This window comes from Cyanistes caeruleus, chromosome 20, assembly GCF_971803275.1.
Source record: "Cyanistes caeruleus chromosome 20, bCyaCae1.hap1.1, whole genome shotgun sequence".
Lineage (NCBI taxonomy): Eukaryota > Metazoa > Chordata > Aves > Passeriformes > Paridae > Cyanistes > Cyanistes caeruleus.
In genome coordinates, this window is record NC_141720.1 from 5,069,221 (window position 1) to 5,092,353 (window position 23,133).

The 23,133-nt window shown below is 48.2% G+C and overlaps 2 protein-coding genes across 7 annotated transcripts in view; one reads left to right on the plus strand and one right to left on the minus strand.

Moving 5' to 3' along the window:
* CRAT (carnitine O-acetyltransferase) lies at positions 1–16,009 on the minus strand. Of its 4 annotated transcripts, none has more exons than XM_023938179.2 (15): positions 15,867–16,009; positions 13,658–13,760; positions 12,291–12,554; positions 11,700–11,818; positions 9,584–9,637; positions 8,524–8,689; positions 7,803–7,977; positions 7,183–7,361; positions 6,077–6,177; positions 5,775–5,894; positions 5,154–5,276; positions 4,887–5,022; positions 4,380–4,442; positions 3,737–3,874; positions 1–3,189 (listed from the first exon to the last, which is right to left on the minus strand). In XM_023938179.2, the coding sequence occupies exons 1-15, from the start codon at positions 16,007–16,009 to the stop codon at positions 2,974–2,976; spliced, it is 2,100 nt and encodes a 699-aa protein (XP_023793947.2). In that variant the 3' UTR covers positions 1–2,973. The 4 variants fall into 4 exon arrangements, with proteins under 4 accessions (XP_023793947.2, XP_023793948.1, XP_023793949.1 ...); XM_023938180.2 differs by having other exon boundaries at positions 13,658–13,749; positions 15,867–15,949; XM_023938181.2 differs by lacking the exon at positions 13,658–13,760 and having other exon boundaries at positions 15,867–15,908.
* The window catches only part of PTPA (protein phosphatase 2 phosphatase activator), a 25,963-nt gene continuing 17,868 nt past the window's right edge, over positions 15,039–23,133 (plus strand). The window contains exons 1-3 of one of the 3 annotated variants that reach the window (XM_023938184.2): positions 15,039–15,211; positions 18,453–18,553; positions 19,711–19,797. In XM_023938184.2, coding sequence (XP_023793952.1) covers positions 18,494–18,553; positions 19,711–19,797 — 147 coding nt within the window. In that variant the 5' untranslated portion in view covers positions 15,039–15,211; positions 18,453–18,493. Of the gene's footprint in view, positions 15,212–15,956; positions 16,392–18,452; positions 18,554–19,710; positions 19,798–23,133 lie in introns of those variants that run through there. The other 2 variants (XM_023938182.2, XM_023938183.2) reach the window with 2 other exon arrangements.

Sequence of the window (23,133 nt, forward strand, 5' to 3'; positions counted from 1 at the left end):
TTTTTGTAGCATTTATCTGTTTATTGTGTCCCAGTTTATTCCACAACATGGATCCCAACAGTATTTAACACAGCTAACCAGCAAAACATGCAACACTACCAGGCTGTGTCAAAAATTGCACTCATACCCCAAGAATTATCTGAATATTTTCAGTCTATGAATTTCTGAAATAATTTGTTCCAAATCAGTCGTTTTTTCTGGAGCTTTAGTTTCTTCTACTTAATGTGCCTTTAAGACAATGGACATCTCTTGGTAAAACAATCAGAAACAGGGAGAACAGTATTCAGTAAGTCAACACTGAAAAAATCTAGAAGATACGAACCAGGACATCACATTTTAGAACCTGAACCATAAGAAAAGACTTTTTAAAGGAAAAACCTTGTAATGATTTTAGTGTCCTTTCAAGCACTTTAAAAATCAGCCTCATTCATCTGAATTTCAGCTCTGTTTATCAGTAAGGATGCCTTAGGTGGTTTATGAATCTTGTATCTCTTTCTGTCTGCTCCCTGCAGCTGTACTCTGCTGAAGCTAGTGGCATGTCCAGATTTAGATCCAGAATAGCTCAATCCCATCTTCTGAGGTACAGTCTTCAGCAGCACATGCTTATGCTTAATCTTTAATAGGCACTTTGCTTTGAGAGCCTTCCCCTTTGAGACAGAAGTGGAAAAGGGACAGTCTCAAATACTTCAGTGGCACTACTTGTGCTTGAAGGCATTGCAGACATGGAAAAATAATTCATCCCCTGGCAACAGAGGCTGATTCAGTATGGGGGGGAGGATTACTTTGGAAAAAGGAATATTTTTTTCTGTGTAAAAGGCTCCATAAATCCAGATGTTATTCCAGTAAGGTTTGTTCTTGTCTGTAGTATTTACACAATCACTTACAATTTGATAATACTGAATATCCTCTTGCAGTTTTCAGTCTAATTGATACAGAGGAGTCACCAGAGCAGGGGTTTCTGCTTGCAGGTCTGTAGTTTTTAGGCTGTCTCACTCCATTCAGTATTCTTCTAAAACATCAACTAAATCCATGTAGATGATGTGAAAGTGGCAGTTCAATCAAGTTCAATACAATCACTGGCTGTGCAGGTGAGTTTCAATTAAATTTTCCTCTTTTAAGGTTTGTTATTAGGTATAAGATAGAAGCTTTGGAATAGCATCCTCTCAGGAAAAAAAAATGCCAAAGCATTGGCTTGTATCTTTTGAGAAGCAAATTAGAATTATTTTTTCTTCTTTTACTTTAAAAAGCTTTAGTGCAAATTTCATCATATATGTTCATAAAGGCACTTTGATCATGTCCCTTGCAATTATTTCCCAGTTAACAAAACAGGCCATCACACTTCTAATGCTTCTTGTTTATGGTGATGTCCCAGCAGACACATCTTGAAGGGTGTCCAATTTAAATACTAAAGAAATAGCACTAGAATTGTTTATTACCATACAATTTTACTAAATAAAAGTGTAGTCAGGAGCTTGGGTTCTGACAGATTGGTTGGAAGTAGTTCCTATGCTATCATTGTATGTTAATGTTATATATAATCTTTTACTGTCTCAAGTTTGTCAACTGAACATAAAAACAATATCATATGAGATCATTCTCTCACAGAATAAAGCTGGCACAAATTGGAGTAATATTTCAGTAAGAAATAACTCCCCAGAGTGGCAGAAAATGTTCTGTGGTGTTACTGCAGGAACAGTGTCTGCCACAGTGCAGGAAAAACCTAGAGTTCATGAGTGCCCTGCTTTCTTCCTGTTTTTCAAGATTTTCTGCCTTGTTTCAGCAAAGTGATGTGAAAGAAGCATTTCTGCAGCTGTTTTTCCTTTGGCCTTTAACAGATTTCAACTCTGTGAGCCAGGAATGGAAGTATGTTCTGGAGTTCCTGGTCAGAAACATCCGTATTTGTCCACAGCTCAGGCATAACATTGTGTACAAAAAAGTTGTTTCTGAAAGCAGGGTGAAACCACATTGGGTTAATGTGTGTCCTGAATGACATCAGGCACGTGGCTTGTTAGTAAACAGAGTCAGCATCTTTTTCTTTTCCTCGGCTCCAAACAAAGGTACAATGTCCTGCTAAATGCATAGGACATCCCTTCTCATCTCTGCAGATGTGAAGGTATATAAAGCCAAAGCTGGCAAAACTTACATGATGAGAGTTTTGTAGAAGCTTTATAGGGGAAAAGCTTTCGGCTGAGCTCAAGATCAATGGTAGGACCATGGCAGGAAGTTTAACAAAAAGCCCAGAGCAAGAACGACAACAACAACAACAAAAAATAACCTCAAACAGTAAAAATCACCTTAGTTTGTATCAAGTCATGCTCTGTTGTTAAGAGGATCAGTGTAAGAGGAAGGAGATCCCAGCATCCTGAACAGGGGCAAGGGAACATTCCTGTTAAGCCTGTACTGGTTGCAGTGGCTGGGGTAAGTGCTGCAGTGTACTCTCAAGAGACTGGATCTGCTCTGGCTTAACTTCCTCCTCCCTTGCTAAAGTTGAATGATGAAGTTTTGCTGGAGTAGTGGAAAAATCTTCAGTCAAGATTAGAAGATGCTCTTCAGAAGACGAAACCAGGAAAAAGACTTGGTTTTACAGTAGTTCTGTCATACAATAAATATTCCTTTGCTTTTCCTGGACAAGAACTACCTTCCTCACCAAATGGATTTTAATACTGGTAAGGACTGTGCTTTCTGTGTTCCCTTACAGTAATTTTCATAAAAATCACATTTGAGTCCTCTTTGAGGACAGGAAGGTGCACTTTGCACTGATGGGAGAGGCCCTGTCAATCCTACTTTGTTTTGAGACAGTGTTTCCTCTCACTACAGTCTAATATCTGCGGGTGACTGTTCTGTAACATCTTGCTGAAAACAAATGGTAGATACCTTTTAGGTTCCAGGGCAAGCTGTTCTCTGAATCATTTTGTGAGGAACTGGGAGCTTCAGTGCATCAGGGATAGCCCATTTAACTGGGGGGTTTCCCTCTTAGAGTTTGGATTTGGGAGCAGCCTGGAGCAAGATCCTCATGTCTAGGAGTGCTTTCTCAAGATAATGTGCCATGCGGGCTGCATTTGTGTCAGCACAGCTATTGAAGGCTGAAATTGCAAAGTTGATGTGTTCCTCCATAGGGTTGTAACAGACTCCATAGCCATCTGGAACCACGGGACCAAAACACATCACACAATCTGTCTTGGCTGGGACCTGTGGAGACAATGTGATTAAAACCTGACCATTCAGAGAAAAATAAAACCATCAAATGCAAACAGCTCTGTCAAACAGAGGAAACCCATCCCATTAAACTGCTCTTGAAGGATCTTTGGTCAACCTCACCTCCCACCATACATGCTGGATCCTACCATTTAGCAGCAATGTGTTTTCCTCTGCATTTGCACAGGAGTGCTTCCCCCCAGGATTAGGCTGTAGTAAGTCACAAGTAGAACTATTCAGTAAGAATCAGAGCACAGCACTTAACTCAAAGCTGTTCTGCCTGCTGACTTCACTGATCTCACTTGGATTTAGACACCAAACACTCTTTGTGATCCTGGCTTTGGTTATGTTAGTGTTTTACATGTCTGTGAAGGACTGTGGCAGTTTTAAGATCAGATCTGGAGCTTTATGATATTGGCAGCCAGCTTAGAAATTTCTGACCCAATGTAGGAGAGGTGCTAACATAAAAGAACTGAAGAGAAACATGGAGAAGGAAACATGAAAAGGAACAGAGAGTACTTCTGGCTCAGATGAGTCGTACCTGGCTGGTTGAGAGATTGAAGTGCATTGCAACAGCATAGGCTGTGTCCATGAAGAGCTCAGGCATGCTCACCAGGTCCTCGATTGCCTGGAGCTTCAGTCCCAGGAGGTGCCGGTCAATCGCGTTGCCCCGTATGGCCTGGAGCAAAGCAAGGATGGACAGATTAAAGCCAGGCCAGCAGCAAGTGAGCAAAACTATTTCTTTGGGTTAAAGAACACTTCTAAAAAGTCTCTGAAGTTAGAAGGAAGCTACATCTTGCCTTTAAGACCAATAGTTTTGTTCGTAAGGACTGTGAAATTAAACATACCACTGGAATCAACCTTACAGTACCTGCCCATGGACTCCCTCTGGTTTAAGGGCTCCTTGTGCAACTTTGGTGTTTATCAGCAACAATGATGGTAAGAAATGAAGCTATTGTAATATTTAATTCTCTCCTTTAGGCCAGTCACAAGGGACACTTAAGACACCAGCTAGAGAGGATTCAGTCGGTGACCACAGAGCACTGTCGGATCAGAGTCAGACCTTTGCAACACTAATGGCCACGCTGCTGTGTCAGGAGCAAAAGGTGTTGAGGTCTTGTCTTTCCCCAGAACTCTCATTTGCTGGGTAAACCTCCTAGCCTGTCTGCACAGAAGACACTCACCATGTCTGTGTATTCTCTGTGGGCTTGTGTGGCTTTCCTCAGCAGGTCTGCTTTCTCCTGGTCCTGAGAACACACACATCTGTTTAAGTTTTTCTGCAGAACAGAGAACTCATTTTGGCTGTTCTCTAGGATAGAGGACATTTCTGCTTTGTGTGTCTATATGAAACTCATTTATATTTACTAGATTTAATTTTTACATCATTTTGTTTGGCAGCATTACTTCATTCTGAATAGTTCATCCATCAGTTGCAGAACTTAGTTTGAGTAGCTAAACGCACTTACAAAAGGCTTTTTGGTGGGCTCAGAAATGTCCACATGATGTTTCCTAGACTTTCAGTACATATAATAGAAAAGTCATATCAAACCCCTGATGTGTAAAGATATTGCAAGCTATGGTTTAGCTCAAATTGGGGTACAGCCCTCCTTAGCTGAAGTCAGATGACACAGGGTTAGCCGAATAAGCAGCTTTTCTCTTTTCCTCTTACTCCACTTCTTTGAGATCCTCACCGATTTGTCAGGGCTGTCCATGGATTGCACAAACTTGAGGGAGTCCACAGAAGTGGAGCGGATGGTGTCGGTGCGGCCCAGGCGGAACATCCTCAGTGATGCGCTCTCGTACGTGGCACAGGCGTGGCCATACATCCTGAGGCAGGGAGGAGAGAGCCACACAAGTGAGTCTGCTCTGGGAGAGCCTTGTCTGTGCCACCTTTATCAAGATCATGTGTTTAAGTATGTCAGTGAGGAGGTTGAGGAATGACCTGTGGATGGTCTTACCTGTAGTATGCCAGCTGCAAGGCCAGCTGGATAAAAGCATCAGGGCTTATCTTCTCTGACTTGGGGAAACCTTTCCCAAATTGATGAAAGACTGTGACTTTGATATCCAGATCTTCAACCATTCTACAAGGAAAGAAAGAGGAACTGTTCCTTGGTTTGTTGCTCACTCTTGTAATGCAGAGGAATGGATTTGCTTTCACAAGGCTCAGAGGGAACAGGCCATCTGGATCTGACCTATGCAGGGACAGAGACCTCCAGAACACATAGATCTCTTTGGGCAGCACCACAGAGGTAAGAATTTTTGGCAGCTGCTGAAATTCTTCACCAGGTTAGATGGTCATGTGTGTGTTTATGCTCCAGTATTTTTAGGTGGATCCAGTAAGGCCTTGCTCTTTCTTAGCATATGGGATGAATCAGTAATAACCCCTTTCCAGCACCTCTGACCTTATTCCTGGCAGTGCTTTTCAGCTCAGCTCAATGCTGTTGAGCCCACAAGTCACTGGGAAAAGTCCCTGGCTGCAGTGGGGAAAGCCTCATTTAAACCACTGACAGGTTCCAAAGGGGGACATGAATTACTCCCTCAGTCATCACCCACCCACTTCTCCACTGCTTCATACTCACATGTTGAGGTTTTGCTTTGCCTTCTCTATGTCATTCTTGATTTCTGGGGTGATGTTAAACCGCAGCTTTTTGGGCATTGGCAGAGGAACTGTGGGCGATTTGCCCACCTCGGGTTTCTTCCTGCACAGAGAAATGGTTCTGTTTGACCAGACCTTTGGCATTTGGCTCAGCTAGGAATGCCAGAGCCTGGATAGAAATGCACAGGAGATACTCCCTAACACTTTGTGTCACAGTTGGACAGACCCCTCACAGTGCCAATAAGGGATCTCCCAGCACTGAGGAAAAGCAGGGGCAGGACTCACGTGAACTCCACAATGTGATCCAGCAGAGCAACGATGGGGGGGCCTTCAGAGGGAGCATGCTCATATACGAGACCACAGGAGCCATCTTCAGCAATGATGAACTGGGAGAGAAGCACAAGAGGACAGCGTTGAAGACAGGCAGTGTGTGAGGCAGAAGATACCCAGAGAGACCTCAGTGTCTCCTTGTCTGTATCAGAGCCTGTCCTTGCACACCGAGAGGTCTCCTTTAGCAGGACAGCAGTGGAAACCTTTCAGAAGGTGCAGGAGATCTGAGAGCACTGTTAGAGGTCTGCAAATTCCCTGGATAAGGGTGTGCCTGAAATATTGGTGTGCTCAGTGCTTTGGCCATACAGAGAGGTTCAGTGGTTCTGAATTCCCGAGATGCACCCACAGTACAGAAATAACATTGCCACACGCTGGCTTACTCTTACTTTTCAATCAGCTGGAGCATCTAAATTTTATCCCCTTGGTGAAGAGTTTCAAATAGGAACAAACAGCTGAAAACACTGAAGAGTTCAGCAGGTATGAGAAGAGTCCTCTAAAGCACCATTGCTACAGTCTGCAAGCCAGGATATACCAACTAATGAAGGAAAAGCTCCAACACCAGCTGCTGATGAAGTATCTTAAGACTGAATGGAGAAGAGATCAGAGGGATGCTGTAGGATGGCAGTGCATGTTTCAAAAAACAGAACAAAATGCCAATGGGCAGCTTCTGGCAGAACCAGGAAAAGTGACAAGCCTGGAGGAGATCCAAGGAACAGACCTCCCATCGTTTGGGCTGCCTCCGAGCAGACGAGGCATTGTTCACCGCAGGCAGAAAATTGATTTATAAGGAACACAAAGACCTGCTGCACTGAATAAACGTGGGCAGAGGCAGACAAAGGCAGAAAAGAAACAAGTCCCTGAGGCAGCAGTGAACGCTGGTGACTGCAGGGGGAACCACAGGATCTCACACCATCAGCTACCACTCCTGTCTCCCTTGTTTTTTCACTCTCTTGACATGAGGACTTTTCCTTCAAAAGGTTTCTGGAATTTCTTTGACTTTGTAGTCTCAGGAAACACCTCCAGAGCCACCACTTCAGCACCTTTAGAGCATCAGTTCTTACCTGCAGGGTTTTGTCAAACCATCGGTTGCCGCTGTTCAAGCGGCTGCCGCCGCCATGCAGCATCTGCGCGGCCACACGGCTCTTGTAGATGTCCTCGGACACCCGGGGCATGGGGGCATCCAGGCACACGGTGCAGATGCTCTTCTCAATCACACGCACTGATTCCTTGTTGGTCTTGTCTGGGAGAGAAATGAACTGTGATTAAGAGGGGGTTGTGTCATTGGAAGTAGAGAAACTTGAGAGTGGGGTTTGAAGGACACAGTGTTGGGTTCCCACTGTACTTCAGTGGGGGTGTACACAGTTATTAAAATTGCAACCAGCTGGGTGGTTATAGGGGTGAACATGCTGGATTCACCCTCTTTTTTTCACTTTCCTTACATCCCACCCATTTGCAAGGAAACAAACTCTGGGATTTCACTAAACTTCACACTTTGAATCTGTATCTTGCAACCCAAAACTTACAATAGATTGCAATGATTGCTTCTTTAAGGTGGAAAGCTCATGTTACCTGTCCAAAACAAGCTTACAAAAGAAAGAACTAAGCAGAGCACAGTGGGGAGGTTTGTTATTCAAGGATCTGTAGTGTTTGTTAGCACTTGTTTGTTAGGGGTTTTACAGACCTTTCAGGAGGTTGTTGTAGGCTTTTGCCCAGCTGTTTCGGTGGTTGGTGGTGAGGATCCCAATAGGTTCTTTATTTGTTTGGAGGGAGGTGTTCCAAATCTTCTCCAGCTGAATGAAGAGCTGATCAGCAGTAAGGGGTGATCCATCACTGTTGTAAACATCCAGCTCAAAAAACTAAAGGTAAGAAGGGTGGACAAGGACAGAGACAGAATGTGAGAGAAGATAATTATTGTCCAGTCCCAGACTTTGGGAACAGCTACTTCGAGAAGGTAAGACCTGGATGAAGAACTCAGCTTGCAAGACCTTTGAAGGATGCTCAAAATTTAGAGAACCAAGTCCAGCTTCTCTTGCAGGGCATAAATACAGTCCTGGTTTTATGAAGCCATGGTAACAAGGACCAATGAGGAATTCCTGTTTCTGAGACTAAGCTGCAGTGGGAGGATTTGTTATCCAATTTCCACTTTCAGTTTTCAGCTGCAGACATAGTCCCTGGGCTTTGAGAGACAGGAATTGCAGGAACAAGAAACAGAGGAAGACAGTATTTTTCTGTCTCTAGCAATTCTGCCACTGGCCAAAGGAGATAAAGGGAGCAGGAACAAATCCCTAGTGAGGCAAACCTTGTGGGCAGACACTTTCTGTTATTCCCTTTCCTCTGGATAACAGCTTGCAAAGGGGACACCTGCACCTCAAGGAACCTTGAAAACCCAGCAGTTTCCCTACCTGGAAGTTGTGAACAACTGTGATGTGTCTGGATTGCTTTTTGCCTTTGGCATAGTTGACAATGGAGTCCCGCTTGGGCCCGGGAATGCGGCAGGATGAGAGGATCTGGTAGTACTGGTTCATACAGAGGGGCTTCCCGCCCATGTACTCCACTGGAAGGGTCTCACTGGAGACACAGCAAGGTAAGGAGAATGGAGAGAGAAAACAGATCAGTGGGAACAGGCCTGTACTCCCCACACAGGTCACAGGCTTAGCCCTGCAGCTGCACTCACTCACTCACACTCAAAACCTAAAGGTGTTTGTGGCACAAAAAAGGGGCTGTCCTTCCCCATTCCTATCAACTTTCTTAGTACAGACTATTAAAAAATGTCTGTTTTCTGGCCTTTCATTTGGGAAAGGGAAAAAGCACTATCCTTTTACTGTGACAGCAGAAGATCAGATCTCTGGACCTACTCCATGGCTGTAGTTCTGAGTGATGAGTGTCTGATATGCTGATACGATTCATGAATTAGGCAGGGGTTCAATCACTCCCTTCTGCAGTCATATTCCAGCTACCCTGAACTTTGACTGTTTGTGTTGGTAAACATGTTTTTGGACCTTAAATGAGGCATGTCCAGCAGAGATTTTCTGGTGACCGAAAGAAAAAGGGTAAGGGAGGAACAAATTTCTCTAGAGTTTGTCCCATCTAGCTGGGAGATGAGAAACACCAGGAACCCAAAATTAGAGACTCAAATTCCTACTGCCTGAGCTGTAGCTTGTCCTGTGAGCAAACAGAAGTGCAAAGCTCCATGGGACTCAGTCGTGCTCAATCCCTCCAAGCATGTTCCCATGCCAATGAAAGCATTAAGGTAAACAAAGAATGTGAAGACAGAAGAGTAAGTTTGCTTTTTTCCACTGGGGGGGACTGTGGCAGTGAGCAGTGCTGGGGATTACAGTATCTCTTTTCAAATATGTACTGTCATCTCTCGCCTTTCTACATGGAAGGGAGATTTATGGACAAGGCTCAGCCTCTCTGTGACATTAAGAAAGGTGTGAGCTCTCAGGAGGGTCAGTAACTCACTTGTCAATCATGGTCTTGAAATCCAGGATACCCTCGATCAGCTTGGCAGCAAACCTGTAAAAATACCAAATGTAACAAGCTGAGATCAAGCACAGGCTGTCTGGGGCTGAGGGATGAGCTGAGAAGGATTAGCAGAACTGTTCACTGCTCCTCAGAAAGCTCAGCCTTTCTGCCAGGCCCCTGTTGTGCCCAACTCTGGTTCATTGATACAGCCACTCTAGGCTGTGATATGAGATTGCCAGATAGTCCTACCATGTGGCACTTTTGTTATGTGCCTTACTGTACAGCCATGGAACTCTGGACAGCTTTCAAGAAAGCAGGAATCAGTCATGCATTAATGACCCTCTAACAGCAATGTTTGCTACTGATGTGTTACAATTTGATCACATCCGAGCTCTGATTCTCAGCATTAAAACAGCACCAAGGGGATTTCTGCCCTTCCCTGGCCAGGGGCCACGTTGGAGTGTCAAGCCAAGATGCAGCTATTTCTCCCTGCATCCAAGACACCAGTGCTGACTGAGTTGCTACCCCAGTGAACATCCTGCTGTTAACACAACTCCAGAGAACCTTCCTCTGGCATCGAGGGTTTGGAAACAAAGGCAGATGTGCTGCATGTGGACTCTGAGGTGTTGTGTTTACCAGGATCAATGTAAACACTGCCAATGCCAGCTCCCAGCAGGGCTGTGACAAGCCACATCAAGCTGCTTAGCTGGAAGTGATAGAATGGCCTTCTCTGACATGGGAGCTCCCACCTGTCCCTGAAGGAAGGAGGCAGAAGGTCACTGGGACAGGAGGTTGTGTTGGCTGAGTGAGGTGGTGCCAACATTTGGCATTTGCAGGCAGTATCCTTTAGATTGGCTCAGCCTGCCCATCCCTAGGAAAGATCAAAGGACACTACTCCAAGAACCTAAGGATTCTGTGAAATGAGACATTCTGCAAATGTCAGTTTTCAATGAAAAATTCTCAGCCTTATTGCAAAACGTGAGGGAAACAGAGGAGAGAGTCTGTGTTCCTTTCCAGAGAATGAACAGCCTGGAAGTGGAGTTTGGGCTCGAGGAGATGGGAGAGGTTGACTGACTTGTTTTCAGCCAGCAGTTTTGCCAGGTTAAGGAGTAAAAAACCACCACTTTCCAAATTTGCTTTCTGCTTTTGGAAGCTTTAGTTTCAAGCTGCACTGTCAAACTTCTTTGTGCAGCCACAAATTATCCAAACACACATTTAGACTGTGTTTTACCCAGGAGCCCACCTTCTTATGCAGCTACTGAATTCCACTAATTGGGCACTTGCAGTTCTCCAGATTATTTGGAAAACTTAAGAGTGAATAATATGACAGAGAGATTAAGACATTTGTGTACTCTTGCACTGTTGTAAGGCTAATCCTTTGCTCAGGTCTGTCAGGGAATGGGAGGGAGGATTTTTTCCCAGCCTCACTGATCCCCTGGCTGGTACTTTTTGATCTGCCAGGGCAGTGCTGACTGGTAACTGTGGCAAAGGTAACTGTGTAAAGGTTAGTGCTAAAGTCTTGCAGATGGAGTCAATACACTCCTAGTGGTGGTTAAAAATTAAAGGGAGTCCATGAGAAAGAGAGGGCATGGCAGGGTCTGAGTGCCAGGAAAAGCTGATAACTGTGAAGTTTCCCAAACTGTGAATCACAATAGGGGACAGTCCCTGTTGGACTCCTCCATCCCTCTAAACTAGCAAACTCCAGAGGCATTTCTGGGCAATCTTTACGTGCCTGGGCTATTTTTTATGCCTCCTTTAACTGCACACACAATCACAGTGCCTCCAATACATCCTCACAATGTCTCAAACCAGTGATGGGACCATTTTGCAGTGAAGATCTGTGCTTGAGCAAAGACGTAAACATAGTTTCTCAGTCCCTGTTTAATACCTGAACCACTAGACTCTTTGGTTTTCTCCCCTGATTAAATATTTAGTCTGGTGCAACCAGGAGTTTCCTTACAGCCTGGAAGCCTTGCCCTTGCAGCACAGACAGTTCAGTCCTGGCGACCACACTGTAATTACTCACTCCCAATCTGCCTTAATACCCTCATCCCTGTTGAGCACAGAAAGCTCATCCCACCTATAACCTAAGGGAAGGTAGAAAAGAACTCACCTGAGTTGACCTTGTCGATCCAGAAAATCCTGCTTTGGTAAAACCACACCTGGGCTGGAGTGAACCACAACTGGCAGGCGATATTCCAGGTAAGCTGTCTTCAGCCACCAGTCTGAGAGCTGGGATGGAGAAAGAAAACATGCAGGGAGCTGCTGCTGTCCAACCCAATCCTGGCTGATGGGTCTCAGCATCCTGCCACCAGTTCTGTCCCACATTGCAAACCAAGTGTTTGGGGTTTGTACTATGCAGATAGAAGGGGAAAGGACAATTTGAGCAAGACATGGGGGGCTTTTGGTGCAGGGCTTGAGCAGAGGGTTTCCTTCAGCTTCTTGGAGCAGCTGTGTAATGCTGACAGGTTCAAGCCTTCAGCAGCCACAGGCAGGGCTGGTGGCTCCCTGTTCTGCTGTAATATCTCTGCTCACCCAGGTCCTGGTGAGGAGTTTGCACAGCCTGGGGAGATCAGCAGCAAACTGATCAGGAAGGTGATGCAATTAAAAGACAGGTGCCAGTGGATGCAGCCAGGACAAGGAAGAGAAGCAGATCAGCCCTCAACCCTCCCTAACCAGAGCTGGGGCCAGAGCCCTGACTTACCCAGTTCTCCGTTTTCCTGGCTCTTCTCTCCAGGCCTTTCTGCAGCCTCTCCCCGACGCCTCCAGGCTTGCGGAACTCAGCCACCAGCTCCTGCGTGTGGCTCAGCTCCTCGGGGCTGATGATGGGCTGCAGGGCCAGCAGGTACCGATCCAGTGTCTGCTGGAGTGGTGGCACAGGCAGGTGGGGCAGTGCCTCCTGGTGCAGCTGGAATCTGCCCGGGATCTTGTTTAGAGCTGTCTGCTTCAGCAGGCCACTGGGCCTGGCCTGCAAAGCACAGAGCAAATGTCGAGACAAAACTCCCCCCAAGGTAGCAAAGGACCTGGATCTAGGAGTCTCCATCCAAGCTCCTTTGTGGGGACATGGGTGTCCCAGCCTGGGAGGAGAGCATGGCTGTGTGCTGTAGAGGGTGCATCCAGGAAAGCTGGGAAAGAGAAACTCCATCTCCCAAGATACCTATTCTCAGTTCCTCAGAGAAAATGCTGCTGGGATAGTGACACATCTCCCCACTCTCTGGACACCTTTCAGCTGAAAGACTCCATGTGATGGAAAAAGTCAAACCCTCCCATCCCATAGTAAGTGGGAAGAAAGTTGTGACAAAAAATAATCATATACTATCAGAAACTTTCATTATTTCTTACAAAAGCATAAGGCTAAAAAGCAGAACCCTTGTGCCAAACCAAACCACACTTCTGGCTTTGAGAAGGCAGAATTTAGCTAAGTTTTGGGCAGGATTAAAATGCCTCTTTTCTGTCTATTCAGAAAACTGCAGGCGATGACAAAAGGCTGCTGTGATCCAGTTGAGTCATGTGGGAGCAAAAGCCTTAGAAAGCACCAACCACTTCCCTGGCTGGAGAAATAGAGCAAACCCAAGTGCTCACCAGGAAATCAACTCACCAGTTTTCCCCAAAAAGAATAACAACATCCTTTTGGATGAACATGGTTGGACATTCTTCAGCTTGAAGATGTTTCAATAGTACTCTCAAGGTTTCAGTTCCCTCTGCACTTCCCTCTCCCAAGGATCTACTGAATCAGACACTCCTGCAGGACTCTGAACTTTGCATTGTCAGTGTACTGAGGATGCAAAGCCTCAGTACAGCCTTCCAAAGCAGTGAGAAAACAACTGTCCCCACACCTCCTCCCAGCAGTTAAGCACAGAAAAAGCTGAATCTACAAGGTGAGAAAGGTCCCCAGAAATTGCACTGTCTTTGGGCAGTTGGGTCTTTCTGGGACCTGGAAAGAGCTGTGAGATTGCGATTTGGAGAAGGAATGAGAAAAACAACATGAGGAGAAATTACTAAAGCATAAAAGAAGAGTGGGACTGGGAGGAAAAGAAAGGTGTTGATCACAGCAGCTTGGACATACTGTACCTTCTTTGCTTGCTTCTGCTTCCTATCCATGGCTGGTAGGACAGAAAAGACCGTAAACCTCTCCCTCGGCCTGTCTGGGTCTCCTCTTCCACCTGACAATGTGCTGCCCATGCAGGGCGTCACCTCATTAGCCAACTGCCACATGACTGCTCCGGTCAGAGGGCTCAAGAGCTGGCACAGCCGCAGCCAGGACAGGAATTATCAAAACATTGGGTTGCAACAACGGCCCTGAAGGTACCCCTCTGGGCAGCTGATCAATACCTGGCTAGAGCCTCTCTCTGACCAAGCTCTGGGCTCCAGCTAGGACAGAAGTGGGGATGTTGTTCTTTCAGCCTTTGCCTGGCCCATGAAACTACTGTGGCAAGAGAGACCCCAGTTTATGTCCTGGAGGTGGCACCATGGGCAGTTCCTTAACTTCCCTCCCTCCTCATGGATGTGTGGTCATTATTGCAGGCTGACACTTTGGGGAATTCTGGGTTGTCAACTCTTAAAAAAACCAAAAAACCAAAAAGTATCTTCACAGCAGGGCAATGAGAATGCCATGCAGTCACAAGGAATATCAGCCCTTCCTTCATGTCTGTCTAATGAATTGAGGGGCAGATAAGCAGAGTCTGCATAGCTTGAATAGAGTATGATGATTTCAAACAAACAACTGCAGATTTTCCATGGGATAATAATGAAAATACCAAAACAAACCCATGGGAGCTACTGTATGTTAAAATGTGGAATGCATTTGTTAATCTTCCCTCTTCTGTCCCCTGCTTGTTTGGTTTGGGGTTAAACTCAAGGATTTGGTGGGAGGAGGAACAGTGATCACAGCTAAGGAGGCAGCTGGCAGCAGAGGGAACAGCCCAACTGTCCCCACAAGCAGCAGGAAAATGAACACCAGTGGAGCAGGGTGTGCAGACAGGGCCAGCCTGTGGGCTGGTATTGCTGCCAAGCCACGTTCCAACACAGAAAATAACCTTTTCCAGAGCCTGCAAAGCTGGTGGGAAAGGAAATCCATCTGCTGGGAGGCAGAAGGAATTTCATAGCTGATGCTTAGCACAGCCACAGCATTGAGTGTCAGGATGTCAGAGGTTTGTCTTTTATTTTTAAATCAGAATGTGGAGTGCCCCTTAAGCCCAGAGACAACTGGCCCTGCCTGGTCCTTCAGTAACTGTGAGTGGATCCACACTAGCTGCTGTTCTGTCTCCTCCTCTCAGGACCTGAAAGGAACTGCAATGAGCAGCTCCAAAGCTGCAGGGGTCTGACAGCTCTGCTGCGGGTGAAGCAGGATGGGTACGTTGGGAGCGACGGATGCCATGTCCCCGGGCTTCCCTGGCCCCTCCCTGGCCAGCAGCCACCTTCCTGCTATCCAGCCCCAACTGGACATCTCAGTACAAGAAAGATAAGGCACTGCTGGAGAGGGTCCAGACGAGGACATAAAGATAATTAAGGGACTCAAGTATCTCTCATACGAAGAGAGTGAGAGGCTGTGTGAGTTCATCCTGTTTAATCTGAAGAAGAGGAGGCTGACAGGGAGTCTCAACAATCCATATAAATATCATCAAGGTGGGTGTAAAGAGGGTGGTGCCAGACTCACTTCAGTGCTGCAGTGACAGGAGAGGGAGCAATGGCCATAAACTAAAACATAAGGAGTCTTCCCTCAACATGAGAGATAACTTTTTTACATTGAGACTGGCAGAGAACTGTGCTCTAGTGCCCATGGATGAAGTCTCCCTCTCTGGAGACATTCCAGACCCACCTGGACAGGTTCCTGTGTCACCTGCTCCAGGTGACCCTGCGTTGGCAGGGGGATTGGACAGGATGATCGCCAGAGATCCATCCCTCCTAAGCTTGACAACTTTGGGACTGTCATCTCCATCCCGGACAGCTTTCCCGGGCGAGCTGCCGCCAGGCACGGGAAGAAACCAGCAGGCCTGGGGTCCTGACCTCGGCAGGGTCCCTGCCCCGCTCCCGGGGGAGGTGGCACCGAGCCCATCCGAACCCAGCCGCCCTCACGGCCCTGGCCAGAAACCTGGGCTTGTGCTCCAGGGCCCGCCGGGAGCCACCCTCTGCCCTGCCCCGGCTAAAGGCCCCGCACGGACCCGGGCTCGCCGCTCGCCCATCCTGTACCCTGCCCGGTGCAGGGACCCGCCCGGCCGCCACCTCGCGCCCCGTCCCTGGCCGGTCCTGGCGGAACCACCCCTCCCGTTGTCGCTCTTACCGCAGCCCTGGCCACCAAGGCGAGCATGGCCCCGCGTCCCGGGCCCCGGGCCCGCCGCAAGGACACCCCGGCCGCCGCTCCACCGCCCCGGGGCGGGGCCGCCCTGCCGCCATCTTGGAGTGGGGCGAATCCCGCGGTGCCATCTTTGAGAAGGGCAGAGTGATGTTTGTGAGATAAGGGAGCGCCGCGACCGCTGTCGGAGCCGTGTTGCGGCCCTTCTCTCGGCTGCCTTTTCCCGGAGATGGTCATTCCCTCTCTCCCCTCTACGCCTCCGCTCTCCTGCGCGCACTCCCGTGCTTACCCGGTGAGGGCAGGAAGGGCCGCGCCCTGCACAAACATGGCGGCATGAGCATGACGGTGGCCGGCAGGGGCCGCTCCGCCGTCTGACTGCCCCAGGAACGAGAGGACCGGGCGGCGTGCCCTGCTCAAAGATGGCCGCCGGCGGCTTCGGCGTGCGCGGAGGTGGGAGGTGAGGGGCGGCCGGGCCGGGCTGTGGGAAGATGGCAGAGAGCGAGCGGCCGGCAGGTGAGGGGCGGCCTGGGGGCTGTGGGAACTACCGGGCTGTGGGCTGTGCTCGGGGCCTCTTAGGGGCATGCTTGGGGCCGGGGAGCGCCGGTACAGGGCCACACGCTCCCTGGGTGCTTGGCCGAGGGCGGGCCGGGCTGCGGGGGGCGGTGGCAGCAGCGCCCGGCCCGGAGAGGGGAATGGAGGGGGAGGATTTGCTGAGGCTGTGAAGGTCCTGGGGCCCCCGAGTCTTGCAGCACCTCAGGGCGAGGTGGATGGTCGGGACTGAGCCTCTGGATCGGAGATCCCTGTGGATGCCCAGCCCGGTTTTGTGACTGGTTCTCGTGCTGAGCTGGGTGGCCTTTGCCTCCCTTTCCTCACACCGTAACACAAGCCTGAAAGTGCGTCCTCTGTCCAAGCTGCTTCTCGTCATAAAGCTGACCCGACATACTCCTGTCTCCATCACACCATTAGGCTTGGACTCCTATGTATTCATCCCAGAATACTGTAACCCCTGCAGCCCTCACTGTTTCCTTCCTTGGGTATTCCTGGTCTCCTCACCAAGAGGAGCTGCACAAAGTGTGGGTCAGAAGCAGTGATGGCTGAGAAGCAAATGCAGAGAGATGAAAGGAGTTCTGTTAATGGCAAACACCCAGATCAAGACACTGCGCTGGGATTTACGTGTCACCTGTACTGATGGACACATCAGTGTTTGCCTTTTCACATCACTGCTCTGGACTTTTTCATTATTTCCATGTTATAAACTCTTAAAAGCAGAGCTCCATGGTATGGTGCCAGTCACTGTGAGTTGTGTGCTGAATATTCAGAAGAGAGACACGCTTGTCTTTAATTTAAATTCATCACATGTTGTTCCTCTCGTCTTCATACCTGGAAGTTTTGCTGTAACTTCTGCAGCAGTGAACCGAACATTGCAACATTGGGGCAGGAGATGAGGCTGAATTTGTTCTGTGCATGGGAAGGTGAAAGGCAGAGAAGTCAAATGACTGTCAAAGGTTGTATGACAAATCTATAGCAGACTCTTTGTTGTTCCTGGGACTTTGGATTTCTTTTAATCTGATCTGCCTGCTAGAGAGCACTGTGGAAAAGGCTGCTGATACTTCTGGGTGGTGTTTTCTATGTAAATGCAGCTGATGATATTTTAAGGAGTTGGAGTTTTTGGTGGTATTTGTTAGAGAGACAGTGCCTGAACTGTCTGGGTTGTGGACAGCAGTTGCTGGAGTGTGTCAGGGCAGCTGGTGCTGCATAAGTGCCTGCAGATGTTCTGGGATTAAAAAGGTTATCTGAGTGACTCTGACAGAATTCTTAAATCTACTTTAGTGTCCAGGTTCCTTGACAATGCTCTCTGCTGTGCCTCTTGCTATTAAAAGTTTCACTTACAGGGGCATAATACAAATTACTTTAAACCTCCTGGAACTTCTCTGGTTCTGCAGGTTGAGCCCTGGGGATGCTGGGGAAAAGAGCCCCTCTAATTCATTAGCAACTCATATTTACATTACATATTGCATTCTAGGCTCTGAGAGAGCTTTGAAATTAAACAATCTTCACAGCTTCCACCTGGAAGAGGGTGTGTCCCATCATTCCCCAACTCCTGGTGCTGCCTGGACCAGATCTGTGGCTCTGGGCTGCATTTACTGCACTGCTCCAGCTTGTCCATGGAGGAATTATCCTTTCTAGAGGAATGAAGGTCAGGCTTAACACTTAAAAACAAGGCAGAGTTAGTTTGTAGGAAAGATCAGTGCTTCAGCGTGACCTGAAGCTTGGTTGCACTAGACAGAAATAATTAAACTGCCTGGATGTTGCCTTTGTTATCTCCTGCACTAGTCTCTCTGTCCAAATGGGAAATGCATCTTTAACGATGAAAACAGACATAATGCTTCTTTCTGAAGGCTTGCAGTGTCCTTAGGAGGATGTTGGTGAGGAGGACTTGGTGAGATTACAGCCCAGCTGGGATGGATTTGTGTCCTTTGTATCTCCTGAGAAATAAAGCTCATTTCTAAGAAAGAAAAATAGTGGATTTCTCCTTCTCCAGTGCCTGTTTTACCTCTTTTTTGCATCTCCCAGGTGCCTCTGAGGAGGTGGCTCCTCCTGTCCAGCAATGCTTCATGGTCCCCAAGAAGGAGATAAATGTGGTTTCCGACATGGCCAAGTGGAAGCGATCTCAGGTATGGCTCTGGGGACAGGGAAGACTGGGCAATGCTGCTGATCTTTTGGTGGCAGCCAGGTCTGGACTGGAAACAGCCAGGTAGTAAAGGAGGATTAGGCAGAGAATGGGAAATGAGTTTGTGTTTTAAAGCAGAAGAGCTGATGCTTGTTTGTAGGAAAATTACTTGGCAGTAATGATGACTGCTCCCTCACAAGCTTGATGAGAAGCTGGTGACTGTTTCATTCTACCAGGCTTTATAACCAAACTGGATTTACTCAGCCCTGTTTGAGCTCACCTTAAACATGGTTCTGCTACCTGGCCCCGGTAGCTCCAGCCTAGGTTGGTTCCTTTCCCATTGTGCTGTTCGGGGAAGGACTCTAGAGCTGAGCCCTTCAATTTCCTGGATAATTTTTGTTTACAGCTTGTGTGGAGCTGGTGGAACAAACAGGTTCTCCCCTCTCTGCCTTTGGGGGATTGGGGTGTTGGCCCAGACTTGTCCCAGCTCTTAGGGGCAAATTCTTGCTTGATGACTGACCTGAGATGTCTTTAGAGAAGCTGAGATTACAGCCAGGTGTCAAGCAAACCTCTGGGTGCAGCTTCCAATTTAAGTCTCCTGAGTTTACAGACTTGTTCCTGGTCAGGATTTTGATGCAGGGAGGGAGAAGTGGCAGTGTGCTGCTGTGGAGCTGCACTGGAGATGTTGCTTCCAAATCAGCAAATTTAAAGAGAGGAGGAGTGAGGAGCCTGGGCTGTCTCCCACTTCCCTGTTGTGAGCATCGTGGAAGAGTCCAAGGGGGAAAGGGAAAGTAACCACAGGTCTGGGAGGAGCAGTGCAGAGCAGGATGCCTGGGCACAGCTGAGACTGCAGAACTAGGAGTTTGAGTTTGACCTGCTAGGAGCTGAGGGAATGATTTTGGGGTCAGTGTGAGCATTTTTAGGATTCTCCTTTTTGTAATTTTCACAGCAATACAATCACCACCTGCTTTCTGCTGCTAGGGCTGCCAAAAAGAGCAGTAATTTCACAGCAAGCCCTGCACCCCCAGGTATCTCCAAGGCAGCAATATTGTGTGTTGGGAAAGATTCCCTTGGGGTGCAGGATGCTCCTGTGCTGTGTTTTGTGCTCAGACAGACCCTGAGCTCTCTCTCTAAAGCTCTGCCCTCTCGGTGTGTTCATAGGCATATGCAGACTACATGGGCTTCATCCTCACTCTGAATGAAGGTGTCAGGGGCAAGAAGCTGACCTGTGACTACAAAGTTTCTGAGGTAAGAGAAGTGTTTGTATCCCCTGGACTTTCCAGCCTTTTATAATTTTTTATTTTTTTTTCTCTACTGTGAGTATTTCTTGGATGAGGAATGAATTGGTAGTTTATGTGGGAGCCAAGGGAGAATGAATGTGGTTGGGCTGTTGTTGGGGATGCAGATGTCAGGGTGCCATCCTCCCCTCAGGGTGGAGAGACTCTGGATGTGCTTGGTGGATGTGAAATTGAGTAAGTGGGCAGAAGCTGGTGGGGAACCAGTGATACTTTGAAGATGTGATATTCCCTCTGGTTGCAGACAAAAGACTGGGATGTCTGTACCATTCCTGTTCCCCAAGAGATTTTTCTGTATGGAAATCTGAGGGCAAATCACTTCTCTCCCTGTCCCTTCTTGTTGCTCAGACTGTGTTAATTGCACCCAATCTTCTCAGCTCAGGCTGTAGCTAAGTTGTGCAAGCTCTGGTTTGATGGCTGTGACCTCAAGGCATGTCACTGGCTGCACCTGCCTTGCCCAGGGTCACACTAAAAGTCCTGGGGCCTGCAGAGTTCACAGGGATGCTGGCTTGGGTTGGGAGATTTCAGCTGGGCTGGGAGGTTTAACCTGTGGGGCAGGATCTCCCAAGGTGTTAAGCAGAAAACACCTGGTTTTCCCCTTGCATGCAAGTGGCTATCACTTGTCCCTCCCTGCTGCCATAGCCAATTTTAATGGCTGTTCACCTTCTGATGGCATAGTGGAGCCAGAGGGAAAGGGCAGGCACCCTCAGTGGTGTCAGTGCTACCCTGAGGGCTCTCTGGGTGCTGCCAATCCACAGAGCTGGATGGCTGGCCACCAGCTTTGCTTCCTTGTTGCACACTGAATCCCCCTCCCTTGGTCTGTGCTACAATGGATTCTTGGATCCATTTTTACTCATCATGGCTATGCAAGAAAGCTGAGAGTGATGTATAAAGATCTAGGCAAAATGGGCAGCAGCCTGGGCCCTGTGTTTATAGCTTCATTCTGGTGTGGGAAGGCAGCTGATGATGGTGTTTAATCCAGTCTTCATGTTTGAAGTACTGTGTTGAGTCCAGCCTTCCCTTCTAGGAGCCAGTGTGTGAATGAGAAACTCCCCTGTAGTTCATGGAGGGGGTCGGGGATAATGAGTCTCTACCTAACAGGCTTTGTGCCCCCCTTTTGTTCCTTCAATTCAGTAGAAACTGCTGTCAAATGCTGCTCTTGCTTTCTGCTGTTTGCATTTCACCTTTGAGTTTTGTCTTTGTCATGATCTCGCTTGTTCCCAACCATTCACAGAGCACTTCTAGGGAAACAAAGCATTAAAAATGAACAAAACAAAGAGGGGAGGGGGAAAAAACCCAACCCTCTTCGACAAGCCCTTTGAGCTGTCAGGAAAAGCTGTGTCTACCAGGGCTGTGTCTGCAGAAGAGCCCTCTTGGAGTGAATGTTTTCCATCAGTGGTCCAAGTCCAAGTAACAAACAAGAGACACAATCCCAACTTCTTGGGAAGTGGCAGGGAACAAATCTCACTCTCCACACTGAGAACTGCAGAAGCCTGTGACTTGAGGCACAGGTGGAGCATCCCCAGGGTTGTCTTGTTGATGAGGTTGCTTGTTCACACAGGCTCCTTTGTAGATCAAACTGCTTATCTGTGCTTTTAAAGGCTCAGCCCCTCGTGGCCTCTTCTTGCATCTCTGCTTGGCTTTCTTCTCTTTTGCTGTACCGGCTACCAATGTGCTTTTGTGCCATCCCATCTTCCTCCCTGATCAAATGCCAGGGACACTTTTCTTTGGCAAATGACCTCCTGAAATCCTTTCTGCTGAATACATATCCTCTCTGTGACTTACTGGTATTGCTTTGCCATGAAGTAAAAATGGAAGTATGGTCTGCTGTGCTTTGAAAGAGGCAGCTTAGTGGTTTCCAGAGAGTGTGTGTTGATACCAACCTTTCTGCTGGGGCAGGAGCTGGATCCTGTGGGGGCTGAGCTCCTTTGGAGACTTGCTGAGCTTGCTCTGCTCCTGACACATTGTGTGGAGCTGTCCAGGGTTTGCTGCAGGCATCTGACAGGCACTGATAGCAGACTCTGGCACAGACACTGTGTCTGGCACAAGGTTGTGTGAGTGATAGGCTGTGACCTGCCTTCCCCTCCTGGAGGGAGTGTTTTCCACGTGGGGATCCATCAGCAGCTTGCTGGGGCTGCAGCCTGGAGCAGTGACTTGGATCAGAGGAGCAGTGCAGTGAGGAGGACAAGGTTAATTTTTGCCATGCAAGGAGCAGACCTTCCCTTCAAACAACCCAATGCACTGGGGGCAACTGGTTGGTCTTGTGGCTTGCTCTGCTTCCAGGAAAGAAGTGGGAGAAGCAGCAAATGCTCTGATTTTAGCAGCTCCCCATTCTGACAGAGCCTGAGGAGCCCAGAGGGGGAGAGTTGGTCACCATGGGCAGCTTTGGCTGCTGTGATGCCTCCTCAGCACCTCTGTCTGCCTGGCCCCTGCTCTTGAGAGCTGCTGACAGGTCTGTGCTCTGTAGGAAGCCCTGTGGTTTGCCTTTGGGACCGGTGGCAGACTCAGGGTCAAGGAGATGCAAAATCAGCACAATGAGAAGAGCAAGGAGAGCAGGGGGGAGGCTGCCCTTGCTTTGATCACTGGAAAGGTAAAGCAAAAATAGAGCTTAAAAACCCAGCCAGGCAAAACAGGCTGCACTGGTGCTGATGGCTGTGTTCCCATAAGCTCCTTTCTCCCCCACAGGGGTCAGCCCTGGATGTACAGGCTTCCTCTGCTGGACAATGGGAAGCTGCTTCTTTTAGTTACCCCCTTTTCAAAGGGCCTTGAGCCCAAAATGAGCTGCAGCTCTTTAATTATTTATTGATGTGGCTGAGCCGGCAGCTGGGTCCTGCTCTCCCGTGTTCAGTGGGGCTGGGCTTTTAATCCCTTTAAAGCCAGTGAGTGGGGAAGGGGAGGTTGGACTCTCTGCTCCCCAGGGAAGGAGCTGGGCCTTGCCAGCCATTTATCCAGGCAGCACCGAGTGCTCGTGGAGAGGGTTTGAAATACGGTGGCTGCTCATAATGAGCTGCTGGTGCCGGCGGATAAATCACCAGCATGATTTAATTATTTAATGCAACCCAGTGTTGGGGATGCTGTTGCTTAATTGGAGGGGAATGCAATAGCCAGGAAAGAGTAGGGCTGAGTCCAAACGTGGCCCAGTGCAATGGGAATGTGTTTGATTCCTACAGTGTTTTGGGAGCAGGGAGCTGAAGCAGAGGGGGCTGTGCTGCTTCGGTCCACACGTATCTGGGGCACTGGCCTATAGTGCCTCCAGGGCCACCCGGAGCTATAGGCTGTCTTGTCCTGT

Bases quoted from the DNA above. Each gene is read 5' to 3' on its own strand.
- CRAT (XM_023938179.2), bottom strand. From the start codon at position 16,009: ATGGCACCGCGGGATTCGCCCCACTCCAAGATGGCGGCAGGGCGGCCC. The intron at 3,875-4,379 runs GTGAGTGTCTTC...GCTTTGCTCCAG, and splicing joins ACAGAGAATACACAGACATG to GCCATACGGGGCAACGCGAT. The intron at 3,190-3,736 runs GTACGACTCATC...TTGTCTCCACAG, and splicing joins TCAATCTCTCAACCAGCCAG to GTCCCAGCCAAGACAGATTG.